Below are 27,117 nucleotides of genomic sequence, written 5' to 3'. Positions count from 1 at the left end.
CTTCTGTACATAGAATGCCCCACCCACATACGCAGCGGATGCTCCGCCCACATGCAAAGCAGATGCCCCACCCTCCTGTACATAGGATGCCCCGCCCACATGCAAAGCAGATGCCTCACCCTTCTGGATGTAGGATGCTCTACCCACATGCACGGTGGATGCCCCGCCCACGCGCACAGCGGATGCCTCCGCCCACCTGTACCGAGGCTGCTCCGAAGTCTCCGAGGGGGACCGCTCAGGAATGGAGAGGGATGTGGATGACAGAGTGGTGGCAATGGAAGCTGTAGTGGCTTCTTCAAAAGACGGTGGCGTGCAGGGCAGAAGGTCGGGCCGGCCTGTAGGGAGAGGACGGTGGGTACCTTGCGGAGCCTCCAGGCCCCCAAACACACACAGTCGATTCTCCCTGAGGCTTGGCTCACCCTGGGAACCCACGCCCAGTGCCCGCCTGCCTCCCGGACATGCCCACCTCCCCACACGGCAGGGAAGGACGACCTTCCCCCTTCACACGAAGGCTTCTGACCGCTCTCAAAATAGAATCCACAGCCCTACACGGCCCAGAAGGCCCTGTGCAGCCTGGCCCGTCCCCTCACCACCCTCTTCCCCTCCCCACTGCTCTCTTCCCCTCTTCCTCTCTTCCCCTCCCTGCTGCTTGGCTCCTTGCTGTTCCCCCAGCAGTGTGGTCCTGCCCTAGGGCCCGTGCATGGCTATGTCAATTCCTTCATTCTGTCCCCTGCGCTCCCTGACATCAGGCGTAGCCTGGGGGCTACATGGCTTCGATGGCATCCTGGTGCGCCTCAGATCAGTGACCGTGAGAGAAGGCGGGAGCTGTCACCACCCCACCCAGTGGAGCCTTCTACACTCAGCTCTCCCTGGACTCTTCCCTGGGGCCATCCCAGAAGCCCCCAGTCCCTGGGCAGGAGGTTCTGCGGATCCCAGATCCGGAGGGGAAGACAGAGATGAGAACTCAGGATGAGGCGGCGCCCCACCCACTGGGCTGCTGCTGACACCCCCTGTAGCCCCCACAGGCGCACTCTGCCCTCTGTCCCTCACCTTCGTCCTCCAGCGTGGGGTAGCTGCGGGCCCCCCGCAGGTCGTACTGGGCCTCCTCCCGCTCGCTGGGGATCTGGCTGGCCGAGAAGGCAGCTGTGGGCCCCAGGGGTTTCACAGCCAGCAGGGCTCCACCGCGTCCCTTCTTGGAGGGCGAGGACTTCAGGGCTGCAGGGGAGGATGGGTGTTGGCGCTTGGGGTTGCTGGGGGCTCACAGCAAAGCCCAGACAGGGCCGCTGCCCGAATATACCCGTGTCCCTGAGACCCACCAGGCCCCTGCCCGTCCCTGAGGCTGGGAAGCAGCAAAGCCTCTTGGTGGAAAACTAGGCTCTGCCTGGGGAGGGACTGAGAGCCTGAGTTGCCTGTCCTGCCTACCCGACCGTCTCTATGAGACACACTGGGACCCTGGCACAGTGCCTGCACCTCCCGGGGTCCTGCAGACCTGTGACTCCCGTCTATCCAGCTGGCCAGGGATACCTGCAGGCTTTATGCCCTTCCATGTGTGGCCCAGCCCGGGCAGGGCCCCCATTTTCAGATGGACACTGACAGTCTTAGACAGCAACAGGTATTGTGGTTAGAGAAGCCAATGGCTCAGCATGTAGGACCTGAGCCCAGATCCAGGCTCGCCCGCTGGCTGTGTGGCTCAGTCTCTCTGGGCCCCATTGGCCGACCTTAGCAGTGGGGTGTGGTGCGGCAGGTGATGCCCTACACAGGGCCGGGCCTGTCCTCAGTGTTGTGTGAGCTCTGCCTCCTCACCAAGCTCTTGTGACCTCTGCCCCCAGAATGACCCACACAGCTCCTGGTAAACAGTAGGTGCTCAGTTTGCCTTGTGCAGCTTCCTACAGTCGCCAAAGGCTGGCAAACAGCCCTGGATGACTGGGAATGATCCTGTGGCATCAGTCCCAGAGGATGGGGTGCAGGGACAGGCTCGACCGTCAGCTCTCTGGAGACAGATCCCAATGTGTGGTGTCTGCCAATTCCCATGGTGTCAATGAGAGGGAGTCCCTGGCCTCGGGGCTGGGAGCAGGTGTGCAGGCCAGGAAGAGCAGCCTGACTGCAAGTGCTGGGCACTGGCGTGCCTGTCCCTGCTGTCTCCCGGGAGCAACCCTGTGGGTGCGGACCTACAGATCATTCATGCCCACCCCAGACACTTGCCAAGCACCTCTGTGTGCCAGGCCTGTGCAGGATGCTGGGTAGCCCGAGAGCCTTCTAGTGGGGAGAAACAGACCCAGAGAGGAACCCGTCTGGCAGCAGGTGGGCCACGGGCTGAGGTCTGTGCGGGGACCTGGAACCCTGAGTCTGCGTCCAGTGGCTACAGTGGCCCATGAGGGGAAGCTGAGCCCTGAGAAATGGGGACCTCCCCTGGGTACCCTGTGGGTGAACCCTGAGTCCCCATCTTCCCCACCATTGTTTGCCCTGTGACGTCCCCAGCCACGCCCTGCTATGCCGGCCTCCTGGGTTCCCCGCCCAGGATGGATTTCCGTGGCGATGGGGATGCTGTCGGAGCCCCACACACTGAGCTGCCTGCTGGGCCAGGCCCGCCCATCCCATATATAAACACTGTACTCTCACAGTGCTGTGCCAATGGGGAAACCGAGGCACAGAGGGAAGTGCCTGTTCAAGGCCACAAGGCAGGACAAGACCAGGCCAGGATTCAGGATTCAGACTCCGGCGGTGGCTCCTGTGCAGAGCAAGTGTCCCGACTATCCTATCTCTGGATGAGGCTCGGTCTGAGGAGGGTACAGGGGCACTGGGTTTACTGCCCCCCCAGAGTCCCTCCCGCCCCACGGGGCTCTCGGCCTCCCCCGGGGTCCCTCCCGCCCCGCGGGGCTCTCGGCCTCCCCCGGGGTCCCTCCCGCCCCGCGGGGTTCTCGGCCTCCCCCGGGGTCCCTCCTGCCCCGCGGGGCTCAGGTGGCTTACAGGAGTTCTTCCGAAAGACCGTGTTGCTCATGAACTTGAAAAAGCGCTCGGCGTAGAAGCTGGGGCGGTGGACAGACACCGTGTCCTGAAAGAGAGTTGGGGGTGCCCGGGGGCAGAGGGCGCATCAACCAACAGCTGGAGACAGCCCTGGACAGACGCTGTGTGCGGGGAGCACCTTCTGTGTGAAAAGGCTCGAGATGGGCCCGTGCTGCTGTGGCTTCCTGGGAGGGGCTCACGGAACAGGGAACAGTGGCTCCCTCTGGGGAGAGACTGGGTACCAGGGAATGGGTGGAAGCTTTTCCGCTAGAGACCTATTCGCATTTTTGACTTTTTCAACCAGCTATGAATAAGGTATTCCGGCCAGGCGCAGTGGCCCACATGGACTTGCAGGGGAGGTTGAGGTAGGATGGTCTGGCTGGGGCCCTGCTGGGATGTGACCCTTGGCCTCCCAGAATGCAGCCTCCTTTCCCAGTCTCCTTGGGTGAGGAGTGGCCCATGTACCAGGACTGTGAATGACTCCACCCTCGAAGGCGGCAGTGGGAGGCGGTGCCCAGCCACTGTGGGCCAGGGGACAAGGACAACCCCAGCGGTGTCGGGCGGCAGCACAGGACACCCTGGCCGGCCTCGTCAGAGCAAGACAGCACTCCTATCTGCCCTAGGCAGCAGGTTCTGGGCCTTGGCAAGGTCCAAGACATCCCCAGAGGCCTCTGCTGGCCGCCCCCCTGACACGCCCAATGCTTGTTCTGGAAGCTCCCGCCTGGACTTTCTACACACTCTTGAAAAATGGGGGTGCCTGTTGGGATCTTGGATTCTACAGGCTGTTAGTTAGTCCTCGATGCTTGGCCCCAGGAGGTAGTCTGCATTTGTGGAGTCATGGATGGGAGGAAGGCGGGAACGACAGACAGGAGGACAGAGGAAGGATGGGAGGAGGGGTGCAGGTGCTCACCCCATCATGGACGAGGGCCTTCCAGGTGTGCTCCAGCTTCTTGATGAACCTGTGGAGAGAGCGCCCAGAGTGGCAGCTGACATCAGCCAAGCCTATGCCACGCTGCCTCACTCAGGGGCCACTGTGCACCCCCGAGGACACTGGGCCATGGCCTTGAGCAATCGTGGCTGTCAAAACTCAGGGCGGCAGGCGCTCCTGGCAGGGAGTAGGTGGAGGCTCTCAGCTTAGTACCCTGCAGTGCCCAGGACGGCCCTACTCCAGAGAACCATCTGGTCCCAATGTCCATAGTACCGAGGGCGTGACCTGTCTTTCAACATTCTAGAGCCCCAGCCAGGCACGGTAGCTCACATCTGTAATCCCAGCACTTTGGGAGGCCAAGGTAGGTGGATCACCTGAGGTCAGGAGTTCGAGACCAGCCTGGCCAACATGGTGAAACCCCGTCTCTACTAAAAACACAAAAATTAGCCAGGCATGGTGGCGCGTGCCGGTAATCCCAGCTACTCTGGAGGCTGAGACGAGAGAATAGGGTCGACTCAGAAGGCGGGAGCTGCAGTGAGCCAAGATCGCACCACTGCTCTTCAGCCTGAGTGACAGAGCGAGACTTTGTCTCAAAACAAACAAATGAAAAACCAAAAGACACATATTCGAGCCCCAAAGGGAGGCCTCAAACCCACTCCTTGGATTTTTCTTTTTTTTTTTTGAGACAGGGTCTTGCTCTGTCACCCAGCCTGAAGTGCAGCACGGCCATCATAGCTCACTGCTGCAGCCCTGAACTCCTGGGCCCAAGGAATCCTCCTGCCTCGGCCTCCTGAGTAGCTGGGACTGCAGGAGCATGACCAAGCTCGGTTAATTTTTTTGATATTTCGTAAGGGCGGGGTCTTGCTATGTTGCCCAGGCTGGTCTCAAACTCCTGGGCTCAAGCGATCCTCCCGCCTCGGCCTCCCACAGCACTAGATTATAGGTGTGGACCACCACGCCCAACTCACTCTGGATTTTCAAGGCGACCAGACACCTTCCTTTAGGGCTCAAGAAGGGGCAGCCAAGCAAGAGCTTTTCAGAAGGTTGAAGAAGCCCCAAGAGCTGCTGGTGCAGCTGTTTCCACAGGCAAGCGCCTCCGTGCATGGGTGTCCTGGGGGCACCCACCCACCTGTGGGGCTGCAGACCCGGGGCGTCCACCTGTGGGGCTGCAGACCCGGGACGTCCACCTGTGGGACTGCAGACCCGGGCACCCCTCTGTGGGACTGCAGACCCTGGCACCCCTCTGTGGGACTGCAGACCCTGGCACCTCCCTGTGGGACTGCAGACCCGGGCACCCCTCTGTGGGACTGCAGACCCTGGCACCCACCTGTAGGATTGCAGGATGTCAATGATGCCAATGTGCAGCAGCAGCCGCTCCCCGCGGCCGTTCACAGCGGGGATCCCGCCCATCCTGGGAGAGAGGACAAGGGCACCGTCAGCATCCCACAGACCTGGGACTCGAGGCAGGCAGGGCTGGGGACTCCGGGGCTGGGGAGTCCACCTGCTCCCGTGGGTGGCAGCTCGGCCAAGCTCTTGGAGTGGGGCCTGGCACCCGGGAATCTCCGTCCTGATGTCCCTCCATCATCCCCAGTCTCAAACCCGGGCCCAGGTGCTGCTGAGGAGTCCCAGCTAGGAGGCCTGGGCACATACCCTGCCACCACACACGTGTGCATGGACACACATGCACACACATGTACGTGCACACACACGCACGCTGCATGCCCAGGTAGGGCCATGGGGTCTCAGGTACAGCCTGGGGAGTTAATTGTCACCCGGGACCATGCCCAGCGCAGTTAGTGAGGCCACACGTGCAGCAGCCATCCTGAAGCCACCAGGAGCCAGACCCGCTGGGCCGGGGCCCTGCACGCTCTGCTCACGCCACAGGCTGGTGCGCTCACCTGCTCCCCTGCCAGGCCCGCGAAGACCCGACAAATGCCAGGATGGTCTGAGGCGCAGCTGTGCCTGGTCTTGGCTCCTGCACTCCCCGCAGCTACACCCTGCTTGGGGCCCCGGCTCCTCCTCTGCCATCCATGGGAAATACCACCGCCTTTGCAAACCAAAGCCCAGCAGGTGGCCTAGTGCGAGCCAGCACCGCCCCTGGGGCCAGGCCAGGTGGAACTTGGCTCCACACCTGCATGGCTCCGCTGGGGAAGGCTGCCCCCCAACCTAGGCACCTACTTCCTCAGCTGGAAACGGGGGAAGCCCACCTCCCTCCTCCAAGGCTGCTGGGAGGACTCAACAGGTACCAAAGTGAAGGCTTGGGCCTGCCCCCACTGTCAGGGTGCTGCTGTGACCAGGGCACAATCTCAGCACTGCTATACGACACCTGTCCAACCCGCCCCCTGGGGCCACATGTGGGGACATCTGTGGTTGTCACAACGCGGGGGTGCTCCTGGCCCGGAGTGGGTGGAGGCCCAGGACGCTGCTCAGCACCCTGCAGTGCCCAGGACAGCCCCAGGACAGCCCCATACCAGAGAATGACCTGGCCCTAACATTCATAGTGTCCCAGAAGGGCTCGTGAGTATCTCCCCAACCAAACCCCGAGCCCTGTGAGGACAGGGCCTGTCTGCTCCCTCCGCCCCTAGCGTCCAGCAGAGACATTAACTGTAGGCCACTGAGGTGTGGGCCTCTTCTCTCTCCCACCATTCCCATCTTCTGTGGCAGCATTTTTTTGTTTGTTTTTTTTTTTTGAGGCAGAGTCTCGCTCTGTCGCCCAGGCTGGAGTGCAGTGATGCAATCTGGGCTCACTGCAAGCTCCGCCTCCCGGGTTCACGCCATTCTCCTGCCTCAGCCTCCTGAGTAGCTGGGACTACAGGCGCCCGCCACCATGCCCAGCTAATTTTTTTTATTTTTAATAGAGACGGGGTTTCACCGTGGTCTCGATCTCCTGACCTTGTGATTCGCCTGCCTCGGCCTCCCAAAGTGCTGGGATTACAGGCGTGAGCCACTGCGCCCGGCCTTTTTTTTTTTTTTTTTTTTGAGACGGAGTCTCGCTGTGTCGCCGGGCTGGAGTGCAGTGGCGCGATCTCAGCTCACTGCAAGCTCCGCCTCCCGGGTTCCCGCCATTCTCCTGCCTCAGCCTCCCGAGTAGCTGGGACTACAGGCACCCGCCACCGCGCCTGGCTAGTTTTTTGTATTTTTAGTAGAGACAGGGTTTCACCGTGTTAGCAAGGATGGTCTCGGTCTCCTGACCTTGTGATCCACCCGCCTCGGCCTCCCAAAGTGCTGGGATTACAGGCTTGAGCCACCGCGCCTGGCCTTTTTTTTTTTTTTTTTAAGATAGAGTTTAGCTCTTGCTGCTCAGGCTGGAGTACAACAGCTCAATCTCGGCTCACTGCAACCTCTACCTCCTGGGTTCAAGCGGTTCTCCTGCCTCAGCCTCCCAAGTAGCTGGGATTACAGGCATGCACCACCATGCCCAACTAATATTTTGTATTTAGTAGAGGCAGGGTTTCACCATGTTGGCCAGGCTGGTCTGTAACTCCCAACCTCAGGTGATCCGCCTGCCTCAGCCTCCCAAAGTGTTGGGATTACAGGCATGAGCCACCGTGCCAAGCCTTTTTTTTTGTTGTTAAGATAGGGTCTCACTCTGATGCCCAAGCTGGAGTGCAGCGGTGTGATCTTGGCTCACTGCAACCTCTGCCTGCCACACTCACACCTGCCACACCTTCAGTCTCCCAAGTAGTTGGGACTACAGGTGCACAGGCCACCATGCCCAGCTAAGTTTTATATTTTTTTGTAGAGAGGGGGTCTCGCTATGTTGCCCAGGCTGGTACTGAACTCCAGGGCTGAGGCAGTCTTCCCACCTTGGCCTCCCAAAGTGCTGGGAGCACAGGCATGAGCCACCGTGCCCGGCCAGCAGTCGCTTTGATCTGTGTGGAATCAGATTTTGCAGCCCCTCCTTTTTGTGGGCTGTGTCCTACTGTGAGCCCTGCCTCGCCCGATCCCTCTGGCCTCCCACACGCCTTCCACACCTTTGTGGCTCCTCTCTGCACGGCAGCGAGTGGACCCCTCTGAGTGCCACGGGGAAACGCTACCTCTGTCTCATTCCTGTGGATGGCCAGTGGCCTCGGCCCATTCACGGGTGAATGAGAAATGCTACCACCATTGCAAGCCAAGGCCCGGAACCCAGCACTCAGCCTGCGGCCCGCACTATGGCCTGGCTTCACTCTGAGGCCCTGGCGTGAGGCTCTCAGACTCTGTCTGTCACCATGGATGCCCTCGCCAGCCTTCCCTGCCTGTTTTCACACTTGGGCTGGGGATGGGGAACCAGAGCCTGTGGGGAAGGGAAGCGGGACGGGTCCGGAGGCCGCCCGCCCACCTACGTGTCATCCGACTCGATGGGCTCCCCGCGCGCGGCGCCGCCCTGGATGGACTCCATGGCCGTGGAGTAGAGTGCCTTCTGGCCTACGGGCCGCTTCTCATCCGAGGTGCCCCGGGCGCCCTGTGCCTGCCGCTCGCGCTCGTGCTGGTCGATGTTGTGCACACCCAGCAGCAGGCTGTAGTCCATGATCTTGAAGCTCTCCAGGACCTGGCGGGACGGAGGGGCAGGAGCACACCATGCCGTCGGCTGTCTCCACCCCCACCACGGCTCCTGGACCTTATGGGGGCCCCAGCCCGGACAGCCCCGTGGGCTCGGGCGTGAGGGATGGAAGGGGTGGGGGTTCTAGTATTATCCCGAGGGATGGCGGGGCTGTGGTCACACGGCGGCATCAGGGCAGGCCAGAGTGGGGCTTCCAGCCTCACAGCAGGCCGCCCCAGGCACTGGGACGGGGACTTCCCTCCCTGGCTTTGCTCCTTCCTGACAGACGGGGCCGGGCCTGTGCTCTGACCAGCCCAGGCCCGCGGGCAAGGACCTGCCGGCCTGACAGGTGACAGCTAGGTGCGTGGATGCCCAGGGTAGCCTCGAGGACCCTGAGTGGTCTGCGCCATTCTCTGGGGGTGTGGGTCAAGTTCTCAAAGGGGTCGGGGAGCTAGGGGTGGTCAGCAGGGGGACCTGGGTGGAGTGGGGGAGCTGGGAGGTCCCAGGCTCTGCTCCCGACAGGCTGGGGCCTCCCTCCTTGGCTCCACGCCTCGAAGCTGCCGGGGTGGGGCGGGGACGATGGAGCTAACACAGGGAGAGGAAGAGCTGCGTGCACCGTTCTTTCCCTAATACGGAGCCGGTGCAGGCTCCACGCGGACAGGAGCCAGACCCCCCACCAGACAGACATGGGCCCTTGCTGTAGCCTGCAGAGCAGGCAGTCATCCCATTTGATGGGTGAGGAAACTGAGGCACAGCAAGCTCTCATGGCTGGCCAGGAGCTCTGGGCTCGTGACCACAGCAAATGAAGGCTGGGCTCTCTTCTCAGGGGGTGGGGGGACTCTAACACTGTCACCATGTAACCTCCGGAGGAACTGCTTCTTAGCGGTGCAGACACTCCCAACCCCCAAGGGCTGGGTCTGGAGACGTAAGTTTTCTGTTTTCTTTGTGAGACAGGGTCTCACAATGTTGCCCATGCTGGTCTTGAACCCCTGGGCTCAAGCCATCTGCCCGCCTCCCAAAGTGCTGGGATCCCAGGCGTGAGCCACTGTGTCCAACCACGTTTTAGGTTAAGGCCATAAAAGCTTGAGCTGCTTCCGGATCCCACGTTGGGGTGGGGCCTGCTGTGGGCTGCAGGGCAGGTGGGCCTCAGCCTGGCACCCTCCCTGGCCCTGCCTGCCCGGACCGTGGCCTCACCAGGCAGTCCCACCTGCCACCCTCCCTCCCCCGCCTGGGCCAAGCCCTCACCAGGCAGTCCCGCTGCAGCGTCTTGACCAGGGCGCTGAAGGTGTCGGCGTCCAGCAGGAGCCCCTCGGGCATGTCCTGCATGAAGTCCAGGTCCTTGTAGGTGGGGAAGCTCTTCTCCTTCTCCTTCTTGCTGGCGCGCCGCTTGTAGGTGGAGCCCTTGAGGTCGAACTTGAGGTGCATCTTGACCACGCGGGGCAGGATGTTGTTCATGACCACCACGCGGATGTTCTTGCCCCCTGACTGCACGCAGTACAGTCCGTAGAACTTGGGTAGCAGCGTCCGTGGGTTCTGGTTAAGGTTCTGCAGGGGGAAGAGGGGACATCATGGAGGGCAGCTGGGCCACAGACCCGCGGGGGCGGGCAGAGCTGACCTCTGCCTCAGGGGGCTCATGGATGCCCCTGGTCAGCCCCCCTCTCGCCCCAGAAGCCCTCAGGGACCCCTTTCCTTTGCAGGTGCCCAGCTGGCCTTCCCACAGCACCCTGTGGTCTCTCACAGGCCACAGGGTCTCCCCGCCCAACTGTGAGCTCCAGGAGTCTGTTTCTACAGAGCCAGGCCCCGAGGCAGGCGTTTCTGTTCCATCAGAGGCGTCCACACTCCCTGCCTGCCCGCAGGACATCGCCCTGGCTGGGCTCGCCTGTTGGGAGGTCTGGAGGCCAGAAACGCAATGCTCTATCCTGAAATACATACATATAAATACATCTGTGTATATGCACACACACACACATATGTACATACACACAGTGTGCACACACACATATATTTTCTTGAGATAGGGTCTCACTCTGTCGCCCAGGATGGAGTGCAATGGTGCCATCACAGCTCACTGCAGCCTCAACCTCCAGGGCTCAAACCATCCTTCTAGCTCAGTCTCCCAAAGTGCCAGGACTCCGGGCGTGAGCCCAGCCTCTATGTTGGTTCTGCTTGCTGTGTTGGACTGATCAACTCGGACCTTCACTCCAAATCTGGGTCCCCAGGCACAGGCCTGGGTCCTGCTCTGCCCTGTAGACCCCAAGCAGGCACTGGGTGACCCACGGGCACCCAAGTGAATCAACAGCTCCCCCTGCCCAGAGCCTCTCAATGACCAACCCAGTGGTTTGCTGCACAGGTGTCGGGGCTGGGACAGATCCACAGGGAGAGGAGTGGGGGGCACGGCCTCAGGCACCAGCCTGGGCAGGCTCAGCAAACTCCAGCCCCTAGGCCAAATCTGGATGCCACCTATTTTTATAGGGCTGTGAGTTAAGAATGTTTTTCCAGTTTTAAAAAGTGGAGAGGGCTGGGTGCGGTGGCTCACGCCTGTAATCCTAGCACTTTAGGAGGCCGAGATGGGTGGATCACCTGAGGTCAGGAGTTGGCCTAGCCAACATGGTGAAACTCCGTCTCTATTAAAAATAAAAATTAGCGGCCGGGCGCGGTGGCTCAAGCCTGTAATCCCAGCACTTTGGGAGGCCGAGACGGGCGGATCACAAGGTCAGGAGATCGAGACCATCCTGGCTAACACGGTGAAACCCCGTCTCTACTAAAAAATACAAAAAACTAGCCGGGCGATGTGGCGGGCGCCTGTAGTCCCAGCTACTCGGGAGGCTGAGGCAGGAGAATGGCGTAAACCCGGGAGGCGGAGCTTGCAGTGAGCTGAGATCCGGCCACTGCACTCCAGCCCGGGCGACAGAGCGAGACTCCGCCTCAAAAAAATAAATAAATAAATAAATAAAAATAAAAATAAAAATTAGCTGGGCATGGTGGCACATGCCTATAATCCCAGCTACTTTCGAGGCTGAGGCAGGTGAATCGCTTGAACCTGGGAGACGGAGGTTGCAGTGAGCCGAGATTGTGCCATTGCATTCCAGCCTAGGCGACAGAGCAAGACTCCATCTCAAAAAAAAAAAAAAAAAGGTGGTGAAGAGGCCAGACGTGGTGGCTCACATCTGTAATCCCAGCACTTTGGGAGGCTGAGACAGGCAGATCATGACGTCAGGAGATCGAGACCATCCTGACTAACACGGTGACACCCTGTCTCTACTAAAAATAAAAAAAAATAGCTGGGCATGGTGGCGGGCGCCTGTAGTCCCAGCTGCTTGGGAGGCTGAGGCAGGAGAATGGTTTGAACTTGGGAGGGGGGAGGCTGCAGTGAGCCGAGATCGCGTCACTGCACTCCAGCCTGGTGACAAAGCGAGACTCCGTCTCAATAAATAAATAAATAAGTGGGGAAATAGAGAATAGTCTTTGATAACACGTGAAAGTGATAGGGAATTTGCATTTCTTGGTCTATACATAACACGTATGGGCACACGGCCGTGCCTGTACATTCTCATGTGGTCATGGCGGCTCGGTGCCACCCAGGCAGAGCTGAGCCCTGGAGACACAGGACACTGGCTCGCAGAGCCAAAAACACCCACTCTCTGGGCCTTAAAAGATTGAGTTTGCTAAGCCTGATCGAGGGAGCCCGGGCCCCTCGCTAAGCATCACAGAGAGTGGAGGAGGGCTCAAAGGGGAAACTGAGTCAGGGGTTGCAGCTCAGGCCCGGCCACATGCGAGGTGCCCACCTAGTCTGGGCGAGTACCGGAATCCCGGACCAGGGAACACAGCCGCAGCCGCCGGCTGCTACTCCCGCTCCCGTGGCCTGACGCGCCCTTTCTGTGAGTCACGCGGGGTGAGGGGTGGGCCGGATGGAGCTGCCTCACGCCTGCCCGAGCAGCTGGTCTTTTGTGGGGTGCTGGCTGGTGGCCTGTCCCCCTCCTTTCTGGATCCCTCTGAGTCACCCTTGGGCCGCTTGGGCCTCCGTGGCAGCTGAGAGACATTGCCCACGGGCCGCTGGTTCTGGGGCCCACGGCTCATAGGGGATGTTGGCCAGGTGGGGACGGGGAGCCAGGCAGGAGCCGATGCCCACCCAGCCCTGCCCGGGACGGCCCTCGGGGCGTATGGCCACAGGAGGAAGAGAGGGCAGCTCCTAACACTGGTGACTGGTGCTGGTGAAGCCCCACGGGGGACCCCTGAGGGGGAGAGCCTGGGGCCCAAGATGCCTCTCGCTGCGCCCCAAGGACGCCTGCTTGCCCCAGCCTTGCAGACGTCTGCTCCTGTCGGCCGGGAGCAGGGGCTGATGGAGGAGCCGCCCACCCCGCAGGGCGGGCCACGCACCATGTAGTAGCCGGGGAGCAGCTTCTGCAGGAACTCGGCCTCCTTGTGCATGACAGTCTTGATGATGAACTCGTCGTCGCTGGTGACGTAGAAGAGGGAGCCGCTGGCACCCGGGTTGGACAGCTCGATCAGCGGCTCGTTGCACAGGGAATACTAGAAGCAGAGGAGGCGGGTCAGCGGGCCCGAGCTGCTGGACACACAGACGGCACCGGCTTCCGTCTGCCCAACAGCACCAGGACCTGACGATGTGTAGCTGCATTTTACAGATGCGGAAAGAGAGGCTCAGAGAGGGCGAGCGACTTGCCTGAGGCCGGCCAGCAAGGACTGGAGCCTGAGGCCGAGCGGACTCTGCAGCCCAAGGGCTGGCCTGCTAGGACGCACTCCCCAGGCTGCCTCCCGCTCTCGTTAGGAGCAGACACCGGATCGTACGGGGGTGCTGATGTGCATGGCTAAAAGGTGCTCCCAGCACCCCTGCAGCTGGTGCGGCCACAACACCAGCTCTGCCCCATGAGTCACAAGCAGAAGCTGTGGGGTGGAACTCAGGGAAGGCTCCCCAGATGGGCAACAGGCAGCTGGAGTACCTGCATATTTGCCCTTCTCTCCTTCCCACCTAGTTCCTTCCTGAGATGCTCATGTGATGGCCGGAACCTCAGCAGCCACACTGGGCCAGAAGATAACCTCTGGGATGGAAGCTGCATCTCTGATGGGCAGGCCCCACTCTGGCCCCTGGCACCCCAGTCCAAGCCCTTCCTCCCCACCTCTCTGCCCCTTTTTCTCAGCCCCTGCTGTTGTTTGTCTCATGATGTGCTCACTGTCTCTCTGCCTCCACGCCCTCTCCTAGACATTAGGCAGCAGGCCCATGGAGGCGAAAGTTTTTTGCGTCACTGACACACGACAGATGCTCTATTTGTTAAGGACAAGAGTGAAGATGAGACCACGGGAGCTACCCTGCGTCTTCTGGGTATGGAACCAATGAAGTGTGCGTGTGGCTAAGGCCACCTGGGTCACGCCCTGCAAAATCCTAACTGGTCACAGATGAGGTCAGAGCCCGCTCCCCATCAGCGGAGTGAGGCAGGCCCGCTCAGGGTTAACGCTGGGTCCGTGACTGCCGGACAACAGAAGGGTGGTCTCTGAGTGCTGAGTGCCGCCCACCCTGCTGGGAAGAATGCTGCTATGCTAAGCAGGTGGGGGGTGTCCCCAGAGTCAGGAGTGGTGGCAAGTAGAAGCGAGGGGAGGCCAGGCACAGCAGCTCACCCAGCACTTGGTAATCCCAGCACCTTGGGAGGCTGAGGAGGGAGGATTGTTTGAGCCCAGGAGTTCAAGACCAGCCTGGGCAACAGAGCGAGGCCTCATCTGCACTAAAAAATAAAACAAAACAAAACAAAACACAGGCGTGGTGGCGCACATCTGTGGTCCCAGCTACTTGGGAGGCTGAGGTGGGAGGATCACTTGAGCCCAGGAGGTCGAGGCTGCTGTGAGCTGGGACAGCACCACTGCCCTAAAACTTGGGCAACAGAGTAAGAAAGACTCTGTTTCAAAAAAAACCCCAAGAAGTGAGGGGAACCACCTTTGGAAAATGCTGGAAGAGCCAGAGGCCTGAGGTGTGAGTTGGATCCCCAGCGCCACACACGCTCTGAGGTGTGAATGTGCTTGGGGCCAGAGGACGCCGGAAACATGAGGTCACTTCAGGCCCAGGTCCTGGGAATGCCCCTGTCCCTCCTTGGGCTCAAGTCACTATCCCCGCCCTCCACTGCCCGAGGTGGTCTCAGGCCAGGGAACGGCGCCATCAGTTATCACACGTCGGTCAACACAGGCTGGATTCTGCGGAGTCAGCAACGGCCCTGCCAACCTTGGCAGCTCAGAACAGCGAGGGTCCTTCCTCCTGCACGCGCTGCTTCTGCCACGGCCTGGCTGGGAGTGACGGTGCAGGGTGAGAGCACCGTGGGGGGTGGACTCAGAGGCTGGAGGGAGTTCTATCCAGGCCACTGCTGTCGCCCAGCCCAGCCATCTGCCTCCCTTTCTCCACCCACAGCCATGAGCCACAAATATCCACGGGAAACACAGAGCCCACGTGGTTCCTCCGCCCTTCCCGCCGCAGCAGGACACCCTCCAGCCTCCCCGATACAGACGCAGCAGTGCAGAGTGAGGGCGGGTCTCTCCTGGGGCGGGTGCCCTCCCTGGGAGGCCAGGGGAACCCTGCCAAGCCCTGGGCCACTGTCCTCAGGTCACCTGCAGCAGGGGACGCCCCATGCAGCCAAAGTGTCCCCCCGAGGCACAAATCACTGCTCCCTCTCCATGGTGGCAGGACGGGGAGGCTGATCTCACCCGCAGAGCGGAAAACACTGTGGAAAGGCACATTCAGCTTTGTACAAACACCACCAACGACGGAAATTCTGAAGCCACACAGCTAATGGCATTGCGGGGCTGTGGCCTCCATGGGCCTCAGCTGCCATGGGGAAGCAGGCCCCATGAGTGGGTTTCTGAGACAGGCAGTGCCAGGACAACCCTCCACGGCCTCCTTCGTCGGTGCTGGGGCTCTCGGCAGCCGTGCCACTGACCTCGGCCTCCTCTCCACCCTCCGCTGACTGCTGGGCAGGGCTGAGCCCCACCTCGCGTCCAACCTCCGCCTTCTCCTTCCTGGCTGTCCTGAGCTGGGGGCCTTGCTGGGGCTACCCCTTTTACCAGGGTGGACTGTGACCTCAGCTGTCCAATCAGAGAAGTACCGGCAACCCCCAGTCCCCCCCGAGCCCCACCTGTCCCCACTCAGGCTCAGGGGCCCTGTGGACGGCAACATGCACACTGGCCCGTCCTCCTGCCACTGGCTCATGGCCACATGCACACCACAGCCTGGACAGAGGCTGGGGGCCCCCAGGAGAATTCTCACTCCTCAGATGAGGACGATTCGGGGGTCACCAACACCAGGTTGGCCCCAAAACGCTGTGGGCGCACACCCGGCCTGAGGCCCCAGAACGCGGTCTCATCAGGTTCTAGGGGAGACCCAGACGGCCCCAGGTCGGCTTGTATCCGTCCACTCCTGCTAATGGACGCGAGTGCCGTCTCTGCTATGAGCCAGGCTGCCGCCTCCCATTCCCGGACGCCTCACACAGTGGCGTCCAGGTCACCCAAGGGCCATTTCTAGGCAAAAACCCCAACTGTCTGTTCACTCCCCGCTGCCCTGCCGAGCTCAGGCAAATGCTGGGACACTGAAGTCAGGAGGCTGGGCCTTGGTGACACACCCCAGGGACATGGTGACTCCCGGGCACCTGAACAGGGCTGGCGTTCTCGGGGGGTCGCATGTACCCCCAGCTGCAGCACATGCTCATTCTCCCTGGAAGAGTGCAGCCTCAGGCGCTTCCTACAGTCTGAGAGAAACCAAACGCATGCACGGTCACCAACCACCAGAGGCACAAGGAACTGACCACCGTGGGTGAGGGCAGGATGGGAGAACCACAGGCTCCCGGCCCCGGGACCGCACTGCTGGGACAGCCAGAACGCCCACCGCACTCCTCTATGGAGTTCACGTTTTCCCTGACACAAAGTCCTCAGAATGACCAGCAAGCTTGGGAAAAGGCCACCCAGAGCTTTGAGAAGTGGTGCTGGTGCTGGTGAGCGCCGCCTTCCACACGCCTCTTTCAGGAGCCCGGATGATGGGCTGCAACGTCAAAGGGGTTGGCCTAGATTTTGACTTTTCTAACTCGAAACTGTAACAAAGCCACAGCTAGAGCTTGGGAGGGCCGACCACGGCTAGAGCTTGGGAGGGCCGACCACGGCTAGAGCTTGGGAGGGCCAACTCCACGCTGGTCCCCAGTGGCGCCCATGTCCCAGTGCCTTGTTCTAACCCTAAGTCTGAAGATGGGTCAGTCACGTTGGCACCAGGCTGCAGAAGACTGTACCATCTCTTTGGTGAGTGGACGCTGTGACGACAAGACCCACATGACAAGGAATGGAGGAGGCTCCCAGCCAACGCCAGCCAGGACGGAGTGCCGCAGCCGCCAGCCATGTGAGCTTGGAGGCCCATCCCTCCCCCTTCCCCAGTGAGTCTCACGGAGACCCCGGCCCCGAACCTGACCATAACCCTACACCAGGAACCCAGGGAGGCTGCCCCCAGTGCCTGACCCACAGACCCTCCGAGACCCAACACATGTTCTGTTTCGAGCCAGGAAGCCCGTAATGGCAAATACGCTTACCAAGTAATCATCTGGCCGGATCCCGAAGAGCTCCCGGAAGTAGCGGAAGGCGACAGGTGCATAGGTCTTGAAACGGAAGTCCTGGAAGTGGTGGGCGGGGGTGAGGTTGCTGCCTTCACTGTGGAGGAAGGACAGGAGGAAGCCTGTGAGGGGGGGGTGGCACCTCTCCCCCACCCCTGCCATGGCCCCTCCTAGTGCCTCTAGCAGCTGAGCCTCTAGCGGCTCAGCTCCAAGGCTTCCTGGAAATGGCCCAATCCCACAAGCAACATGGGGCTCCTGATGGAACTGTCCCCCAGTAACCACCCTCTCTTCTTTGATTAACAATGGGGCCCACAGTGTTGGTCAGGCACATGGCTGCCAAGAATAGGACCACGCCGCCCCAGGCTCTTGCAGCTTGGTGTGGTCGTGTGACTGCATCCAGCCAATGACACAAGTGCAGCAGAAACACTGGTTATGTTCTCAAGGGAAGGGCTGTGTTGTTCTCCTTCTCTTTCCTCCTGTGGCCGGAATGCAGCCGTGATGGCAGGAGCCTGGGCAGCCACCTGGGGCCACTGGTCACAGAGCTGTATATTGAGGATGGTGGTGTGGGGTGACCAGAAGGATCCCAGGACCCCAACACCATGGAGCCTCCTGACCAGCCCTGCACTGCCCACTGGTATTTGTAGATTAGAAAAGAGCTAACTTCTATCTTTTCTTTTTCCTGTTTTTTTTTTTTCTTTTTCTTTTTTTTTTGAGACGGAGTCTCGCTGTGTTGCCCAGGCTGAAGTGCAGTGGCCAGATTTCAGCTCACTGCAAGCTCCGCCTCCCGGGTTTACACCATTCTCCTGCCTCAGCCTCCGGAGTAGCTGGGACTACAGGCGCCCGCCACCTCGCCCGGCTAGTTTTTTTTTGTATTTTTTAATAGAGACGGGGTTTCACCGTGTTAGCCAGATGGTCTCGATCTCCTGACCTCATGATCCGCCCGTCTCAGCCTCCCACAGTGCTGGGATTACAGGCTTGAGCCACCGCGCCCGGCCTCTTTTTCCTGTTCTTAAACTGCTTTCACACTGGGTCTCTGATTTAGCAGCAAACCAATGTCCTGACGGACAGAGGGCCAGAGCTCAAGGCCAAGGAGGCGCCAGGAGGGGCCAGGTGCTGCTTTCAGCAGAGAAGGGCGCTCAGGACAGGCCACTCCATGTCACAGCCACGCATGTGTCGGGTGAGGCCTGAGGCTCCGGGGCCTGGCCCACCTGGGGAAGAAGATGCTCTCCACCACGTAGAAGTCCTGCATGAGCACATCGCGCTCGGGCTTGGAGCTCAGGTGGCCCACGGTGTAGCCGATGCCCAGCTGGATGGCGCCCTTCAGGGTAGAGGAGGTGGTCTGCGGGGAGACCAGAGCGTCAGGGCCCCTGGCTGCTCCCCACGCTGCCCGGCACTCGCTGTGTGCATCAGGGGGTGGAGACCGTGTCCAGCTGCAGCTCGGGACCCCGCACCTGTCAACCCCCTCCCGGTGACCCCGGGGTCGCCTGTCCTGCGGCTGTTGAGCCATGGACATCAGGCCGGGGGGTGAAGCCACCCTCCCTTGGGCCACACAGCCAGGATAGGGCTTGGCTGTGACTGCTGCACCGCGTCACTCAGCCCTCCAGTCCTGTTGGCTAGCTAGGTTCTAGAAGGTTCTCACATTCTGAAACAGCTCCAACTTAGCAAGGGTTGGTTCACTATCAAGGTTTGTTTTTAGGGGGTACCATTTACAGCGAGATGCCCAGATCACTTTCACGTCTTCAGATGCGGGTTCCTGCTAGCTGCTTTCTATGTAATGCACGTGGTCACACTGGGCAACCCACATGGCTGCTCTGTGCCTCAGTTTCCCTGCCTGTAGACAGGGACGGGTACAATGGTTCTGACCCTCTTGGGGACATGGTGCCAGCTGCTGTTATTATTATTTTTATTTGTTTGTTTATTTTTTGAGACAGGCTCTTGCTCTGTCGCCCAGGCTGGAGTGCAGTGGTGCAATCTCGGCTCACTGCAACCTCCACCTCCCGAGTTCAAGTGATTCTCCTGCCTCAGTCTCCTGAGTAGCTGGGATTACAGGCACCCGCCATCATGCCTGGTTAATTTTTGTATTTTTAGTAGAGATGGGGTTTCACCATGTTGGCCAGGTTGGTCTTGAACTCCTGACCTCAGCTGATCCGCCTACCTTGGCCTCCCAAAGTGCTGGGATTGCAGGTGTGAGCCACCGCACCGGCACTGTTATTATTATTATTATTTTTTTTTTTTTTTGAGACAGAGTCTCGCTCTGTCGCCCAGGCTGGAGTGCAGTGGCCGGATCTCAGCTCACTGCAAGCTCCGCCTCCCGGGTTTACGCCATTCTCCTGCCTCAGCCTCCGGAGTAGCTGGGACTACAGGCGCCCGCCAACTCGCCAGGCTAGTTTTTTGTATTTTTTAGTAGAGACGGGGTTTTGCCGTGTTAGCCAGGATGGTCTCGATCTCCTGACCTCGCGATCCACCCGTCTCGGCCTCCCAAAGTGCTGGGATTACAGGCTTGAGCCACCGCGCCCGGCCTATTATTATTTTTTAAATTTTTTTGAGATGGAGTCTCGCTCTGTCGCCCAGGCTGGAAGGCAGTGGTGCGATCTCCACTCACTGCAAGCTCCACCTCCTGAGTTCACACCATTCTCCTGCCTCAGCCTCCTGAGTAGCTGGGACTACAGGTGCCCGCCACCACACCCGGCTAATTTTTTGTATTTTTAGTACAGACGGTGTGTCACCGTGTTAGCCAGGATGGTCTTGATCTCCTGACCTCGTGATCCGCCCGCTTCGGCTTCCCAAAGTGCTGGGATTACAGGCGTGAGCCACCGCGCCCGGCCGTTATTTATTTATTTTTTTTTGAGACAGAGTCTTGCTCTGTTGCCCAGGCTGGAGTGCAGTGGTGCGATCTCAGCTCACTGCAGCCTCCGCTTCTCAGGTTCAAACTGTTCTCTGCCTCAGCCTCCCGAGTAACTGGGATTACAAGCACGCGCCACCACACCTGACTAATTATATTTTTGTATTTTTAGTAGAGACAAGGTTGGGCCATGTTGCCCAAGCTGGTCTCCAACTCCTGACCTCAGGATTCTCCCGCCTCAGCCCCCCAAAGTGCTGGGATTCCAGGCGTGAGCCACCGCGCCCGGCCAGCTGCTGTTATATTTACCACCAGCATTGTTAGCATTTTTCTCACTGTGTGCTCTCGGGGCCATGTTCACGTTAGCCCTGGGAAGCCGGCCCATACCTCTGGTCTCTAACTCTGGCCTCCAGTTCTCCCGTCGCAGGTGCGAGGGGGCAGGGAGGGAGGTTTCTGTTACTGCCCAGGTTCGGCCGCTGCCTCCCTCCTAAACCACACTCTGGGTGGTGGGGGTCTGGCTTCCCCGTTCACCTCCCCGAGATGCCACGGACAGAACAGACATGTGCCCGGAGATAACATACAAATGGCCCTGAAGCCCGCAAAGACGCTCCATATCACTGGGTACCAAGGGAAAGCAAATCAACCCACGGGGGGCCGTGCACGGTGGCTCACGCCTGGGATCCTGGCCACTCAGGAGGCCAGGGTGGGAAGATCGCCTGAGCCTAGGAGTTCGAGAGCAGCCTGGGCAACATGGCGATACCCCCGTCTCCACAAAAACAAATAAACAAAAAAACACCTTGAAGAGACACCACCTCACACCCACCCACGAGGACGCCAGAATCAGAGACAACAATCATGGGGGCTGGTGAGGATGCGGGGACACCGGGCCTCAGTCACCGCTGCTGGGCGTGGAAAATGGTACAGCGGCTGCGGAGAACAGCTTGCAAGTTTCTCAGAAGTGACACTGAGTTACACGTGACTTGGCAATTCTGCTCCTGGGTGTCTGCCCAAGACGAACGAACACACGTATCCACACACAGACACACACACGTGTCCTCAGCAGCACAATTCACAACGGCCAGGAGGGTGAACCACGCCAGCGTCCACGACGCAGCAAGGGACAAGCGCAGCACGGGCGTCCCGCGTGCCAGAACACGACTCAGCCGTGAACAGGAGCGAGGCTCTGACGCGGGCCCCCGCGCGAATGAACCCTGAGGACGCCACGCTAAGTGAGAGACGCCAGACACAGAAAGCCACACCATGTGTGATTCCATTTCCATGAAACGTCCAGGACAGGCCAATCCACAGAGGCAGGAAAGGGACGCAGGGTGCCGGGGCTAGGAGTGGGGGATGGCGGGCGACTGCTAATGGGGACAGGGTTGCTATTTGAGTTGATGGAATGTTCTGGAATTAGAGGTGATGGCTGCACAACTCTGCAAATGTACTAAAAGTCATTTACTGCACACTTTAAAGGCTGAATTATACAGTGTATGAATCACATCTCAGTAAAACAGTTATGTTTGAAAAAACAAGCCCCAGGTGGGGGTGGGGACAGAGCGGGGGTCAGGCTTGCTACCAACATGCTGTGAGCCAGGCCAGCCTCAGAGCGTCCCGTCCACTGCCCGAGGTGGTGGCAGGGCCCGGAACCCCGCTCTCTCACCAGGGCCGAGGGCCCAGGCTCTGCCCAAGGTTTCAAGGACTCAGAGCCGGGCAGACATTGCAGCCAGGCTGAGCCACGGAGCACGCTGCCCAGCCGCCCGGCAAGGACAGCAAACAGTGGGGCCTCGTCCAGGACTGAGGACTCGAGTCTCTGCCCTACACAGCCCACACCTGTCCCTGTGCACACCCTGGTTTGTGTCGGGGACGACGGGCCCCATCCACGGTACCAGTGGGAACTCCCGCCCCTCCGCTCCCTCCCGCTCCCCCCAGCCAGCTAAGGGGAGCCGAGGAACCTTCTTGTAGGTGGTTTCGCCAGATGCGTCCACACCTCGATGGCCCAACTTCTTCCCATGGCCAGGGCCCGGCTGTGCCGTCATCGACAGGGCCTGGGAAGAGGAAGCAGGAAGCGTTAACTCCGTGAGGGGCACACCCACTGGGGCAGGGCGTGCTCTGAAACCCTGCGAAGGAAGAGTTTAGTTGTTGGGCCCAGCAGGGGTACACAGGGCAGGGGGCAGGTCCAGGCAACTCCGAGATGCGGCAGGAGGTCTCTCACCCACGGGCGCCTGGTGGGCTGGCTGGGGCCCCTCAGTGTCCCATGCTGGACACTCAGAAGCGCTCACCCCGAGGTGCAGACCTCTGGGTCCTCAAGAAGGGCAAGAGGATTGGGCAGCCCCAGCCCCCTAACTTCAGGGTCTCCCCCAGGTGCTGTGGACACCGGGGCTGGACTGTTCTTTGAGGTGCTGAGCAGCATCCCTGGCCTCCACCCACTCCATCCCAGGAGCACCTCCCAGTTGTGACAAGCACAGATGTCCCCACACAACTCTGCAAATGCACCAAAAGTCATTTACTGCACACTTCAGAGGGTGAGCTGTACAGCACGTGAATCACATCTCAGTAAAGTGGGTATGTTTTAAAAACAGGACTGCGGGTGCCTGTAGTCCTAGCTACTCGGGAGGCTGAGGCAGGAGAATGGTGTGGACCCGGGAGGCGGAGTTTGCAATGAGCCGAGATTGAGCCACCGCACTCCAGCCTGGGTGACAGAGTGAGACTCTGTCTCAAAAAAAACAAAAACAAAAAAAACAGGACTGAGGTGGGGGTGGGAACAGAGTGGGGGTCAGGCTTCCTGCCAACATGGTGTGAGCCAGGCCAGCCTCAGAGCGTCCCATCCACCACCTGAGGTGCTGGTGGGAGTCGTAACCCTCTCTCTCACCAGGGCCCCTAACTGTGAGACCTCTGGGCTGGGAGGACTGTAAAGAGCATCTCGTCCCTGAGGGAGACGATCTCACTGGCCAGGGTCAGGCCCGGCTCCTACAAGCTGTCGGGCAGCGCAGGCGTCCCAGCACATGGATGAGCTGCTGACCCCAGGGGGCCTCAGCCTGCTGCCCTCGTGGGAGGATGTGAAGAGGGGCCGTGGGAGCCTGAAGGGACACACAGACCAGCCAAGGAGAACAGCCCCGCCTGGCACCATCATTTAAGGAATGCCACTGCGTTTGCTAGGAGAGCCCACAGACCCTCCACTGGCCAGACGCCATCCCACTGCTATCAGCCCCAGGGACGCTCCTGCAGCCCTGACCCCTGCCTGCCCTGTCCTGCCCTCCCTCTGCAGCCGACGCTGCTCAGCCATGTTCCGTGCTTCTCCCGGGCGGCCGCCAGGGGGCAGACTCTCCCCAGGAATCCATCCCGTCACCCGCGCCACCCTCCACACTGCCCCTAGGCCGGGGGACTCCGAGGAAGGATCCCAGGGTCCCAGGCCTGGTGGACAAAGCCCTCCCAGCTCTGGCTATGGACGCAGGGCCCAAGGGCGGCCCAGGTGGGGCAGGTGCCTTGGGGACTGCTCCTGGGAATGGGGCTCAGGAACAGGTCCCCTGAGGACTGCATGCAGGAAAACAGGAGATGCAGCAGCTCCAGCGCCCTCAGGGGACGGACCACCCCACCGCGCCCACTGGGGCTGGGAAGAAGGCCACTAGGTGCCACAGGGCTGGCAGAAGCTGCAAAGTCAGGGCCACTGTGCAGAGAAAGCTCTCGGGAGGAGACAGGCAGCAATGACAGGGCATGGAAAGGACCCATCTACATGCACATGTGCACACACACAGGCAAACGTGCACACCGGCAAACACGTGCACACAGGCAAACACGCACATAGGCAAACACACGTGCACACAGGCAAACATGCACACAGGCAAACACGTGCACACAGGCAAACACAAGTGCACACGCGCACACAGGCAAACACACACACAGGCAAACGTGCACACAGGCAAACATGCACACCAGCAAACACACGTGCACACGCGCACACAGGCAAACACACACACAGGCAAACATGCACACCAGCAAACACAGGTGCACACGCGCACACAGGCAAACACACGTGCACACGCGCACACAGGCAAACACACGTGCACACGTGCACACAGGCAAACACAAGTGCACACGTGCACACAGGCAAACATGCACACAGGCAAACACGTGCACACGCGCACACAGGCAAACATGCACACAGGCAAACACGTGCACACGCGCACACAGGCAAACACGTGCACACCAGCAAACACACGTGCACACGTGCACACAGGCAAACATGCACATAGGCAAACACGCGCACACAGGCAAACACGCACACAGGCAAACACACGTGCACACGCGCACACAGGCAAACACGCACATAGGCAAACACGTGCACACAGGCAAACGCACATAGGCAAACACGTGCACACGCGCACACAGGCAAACACGTGCACACGCACACACAGGCAAACATGCACACTGGCAAACACACGTGCACACAGGCAAATGCACACAGGCAAACGCGCACACACGCACACAAACACGCACACGTAGGCTGCACATAGCCTAACTGTGCACTACGCCTGTGTGGCTCACAGACACCGATGGTACGGCTGGAGCTGGTAGCCTCGGGCATCGCCCTCTGGGCAGCATCTGACCCTTCAGCCGGGTCTTCCGTTCCTGGCCCCAGTACCCCTGTGAGAGCTGCTGTCTCCCCACCGCCCACCCCATAGAGTCCTGGCTCCACGTGGCCTGGAACCCAGAGAAGCCCTTCCTGCCCCTGCAGCCCTGACCAGGCACCCTTGCCACTAGGGGCGCGGCCCCTCAGATGCGGGGCCCCCTCCTCCATCACAGAATCTCACCCTGACCTCTCAAGACGCGGCTGGCACAGACCTCATGTTCATCCTGCCTGTGGACACTGGATGGCATCTGGGGCCCAGAAAGGTGCGGTGAGCTGCCTCAGGCCACATAGCTTCTCCGCAGGTAGGGAGGAAGCGGTCAAGGTGGGGACCCCAGGCCCTTCGTCCCCTCCAGACACTCACCTCTGTTGGGGCTGCCTTCTTCTGAGCCAAACCTGCAGAAGAGACAAACCGGTATCAGACAGGAAACTGGGGACCCCCCGGGAGCCCTGGGCCCAGCCCCCGGCCCACCTCCTGGCCCCCCAGGCCTGGCGTGTGTAACTCCGCGTGGGGCCTGTCTCAAGGCTACACACACGTGAAGACATGGACTGAGTGTGCTGGGAGGATGTGATGAGGGCAGGGGCCGCTGAGACCTGCCATGGTCACCCTGGTTGGCAGTCACTGGGGCTAGAGCAGGGCAGAGGCTTTGCAGCCTCAGGGAGGTGGGCAGCCGGTGACACCCAGGCTTGGCACCCACCATGAAGGGCCTGGGGCTTGGACCTGCCTGGAGGAGGGGAGGGGAAGTGGTGAGCAAACCTTCCCTGGCTCTTGACCCCCTTCACGCCCAGACATCAGGTTCTGGGCAGTCACCGGCCGAGCAGGTCTGAACTGACCAAGCCCCGCTTCCCCGGAGGCAGGTGCCAGGAGAGGCTCGGGCATGGGGAAAGCAGGTGCTAGCATGGGGAGTGAGGGGTGCAGGCCCCTGCTGGGGTGAGGGCAGGCTGGAGTTGTGGGGAGCGCCCAGCAGCACCCAAGCAGCTGCGGTCAGTGGGAGTCGGCCAGGGGTCCCCAGGGCTGGCGCCCTCCCCGTCCCTCTCCAGGGTGAGGTCTGTGGAAGGATAAGGGAGCCTGCAAGGAGACCTCCAGCCCTGCCCTGGGTCCTGGGCCCACAGCCTCCGGTCAGTGCCTGCAGCAGGGCCTGGGCCACAGCTCCAGAGAGGACGAGAGACGAGAGGGGCCTGCTGGGTTCAGCTCCAGAGAGGACGACAGGGGCCTGCTGGGTTGAGCCAAAGCTCCCTCCACACGAGGAGGCTGGGACAAGGGGAACAGTTGAGACTCGGCTCCTAGGACCCAGGACCACATCTGCAACCCTGGCTCCCAGCAGCGGGGCCCTGGGGTCCTCATCTGGAGAATGGGAACAGACTCTACAGCTGTGATTACGGGCCCTGAGACCGACGGGAGATGATCCTGGGGGACTTGGGAGTCCGATGTCCTCACGGGGTCCTCACAAGAGGAGGCGGACAGGTGAGTAGGAGAGAGACGGGAAGAGGCTGTGCCGTGGCTGTGAGGGGGGAGGAAGGAACCTGAGCCGACAGGTGTGGGCGCCTCTAGACGCTGGGAAAGGCAGGAAACGGATTCTCCTCTGCAGCCTCTGCTGGGCCCAGCCCTGCCCACAGCTTGACTCTAGCCTGGTGAGGCCCTGTTCTGGGGCTGGACTCCTGGCCCCGGAGCCCTGAGGTGGGAAGTGGTGTCAGTGACTGCAGGGAGCGCACGCACGGGCGTCCACCACGCGGGCCCTGGGCAGACCTGGCCTCGCCCTCAAGGGGCTCACCAACAGGAGTGGGTGCAGGGCTAGGTGTTAGATGTGGGGTGACAGGTGGGGTGCAGATCAGCAAGGGAAGTTTCCCTGGGCTGGTCGTGTCTGAGCTCAGCGCCGAACAAGGATGTCAGGGGAGCAGGAGGGATCCAGGCAGAGGGAGCCGCGGCGCAAAGGTCACGGGTGGCTGAGGTGCCGCGCGGCTGCACGGATCACAGCAGCGTTCTCCAGGCTCACGCAGAGGCGGCTGCCGGAGGGGAGCGCCTCCCTGTTGGATTCCAACACGGGCACCACCGGGCCCAGGGCATGGAGACAAATGTGTCTTGAATCACACAGGGGCTGTGGGGCAGGGCCGACTCCACCCCAGCACTGCCTGTACCTTCTCACTCCACTCCCCAGTCCTAGAGGAACAGGCTGAGGGTCGGGGAAGGGAGGGCTGGCCAAGGTCCTGCAGCCGGGGGTGCTGAGGCAGGCCCTCAAAGGGAATTATTTTATTTTTTTTTTTTTTTGAGGCGGAGTCTCGCTCTGTCGCCCGGACTGGAGTGAAGTGGCCGGATCTCAGCTCACTGCAAGCTCCACCTCCCGGGTTTACGCCATTCTCCTGCCTCAGCCTCCCGAGTAGCTGGGACTACAGGCGCCCGCCATCTCACCCGGCTAGTTTTTTGTATTTTTAGTAGAGACGGGGTTTCACTGTGTTAGCCAGGATGGTCTCGATCTCCTGACCTCGTGATCCACCCGTCTCGGCCTCCCAAAGTGCTGGGATTACAGGCTTGAGCCACCGCGCCCGGCCTCAAAGGGAATTAGTATGAGCCCGTGGAGACGCTCGGGCATGCGTGCAGGGGGGTGTGGCACGTGCTCT

The 27,117-nt window shown here is 60.6% G+C and overlaps 1 protein-coding gene across 8 annotated transcripts in view; it reads right to left on the bottom strand.

Annotated features, from left to right (window-relative positions):
- The window catches only part of PIP5K1C (phosphatidylinositol-4-phosphate 5-kinase type 1 gamma), a 66,490-nt gene that overhangs the window by 13,503 nt on the left and 25,870 nt on the right, over positions 1–27,117 (bottom strand). For 7 of the 8 annotated variants that reach the window (XM_033199782.1, XM_033199787.1, XM_033199789.1 and 4 more), the window contains exons 2-13: positions 24,866–24,897; positions 21,830–21,922; positions 18,247–18,377; positions 17,018–17,135; positions 12,831–12,983; positions 9,699–9,998; positions 8,257–8,462; positions 5,259–5,342; positions 3,914–3,962; positions 2,968–3,052; positions 1,051–1,215; positions 197–335 (exon numbers count right to left, since the gene is read on the bottom strand). In XM_033199782.1, coding sequence (XP_033055673.1) covers positions 197–335; positions 1,051–1,215; positions 2,968–3,052; positions 3,914–3,962; positions 5,259–5,342; positions 8,257–8,462; positions 9,699–9,998; positions 12,831–12,983; positions 17,018–17,135; positions 18,247–18,377; positions 21,830–21,922; positions 24,866–24,897 — 1,555 coding nt within the window. The remainder of the gene's footprint in view (positions 1–196; positions 336–1,050; positions 1,216–2,967; positions 3,053–3,913; positions 3,963–5,258; positions 5,343–8,256; positions 8,463–9,698; positions 9,999–12,830; positions 12,984–17,017; positions 17,136–18,246; positions 18,378–21,829; positions 21,923–24,865; positions 24,898–27,117) is intronic. The other variant, XM_033199783.1, reaches the window with a different exon arrangement.

Source organism: Trachypithecus francoisi, unplaced genomic scaffold, assembly GCF_009764315.1.
Source record: "Trachypithecus francoisi isolate TF-2019V2 unplaced genomic scaffold, Tfra_2.0 Lachesis_group5, whole genome shotgun sequence".
Classification (NCBI taxonomy): Eukaryota; Metazoa; Chordata; class Mammalia; order Primates; family Cercopithecidae; genus Trachypithecus; species Trachypithecus francoisi.
This window is presented reverse-complemented; position numbering and strand designations above follow the sequence as displayed.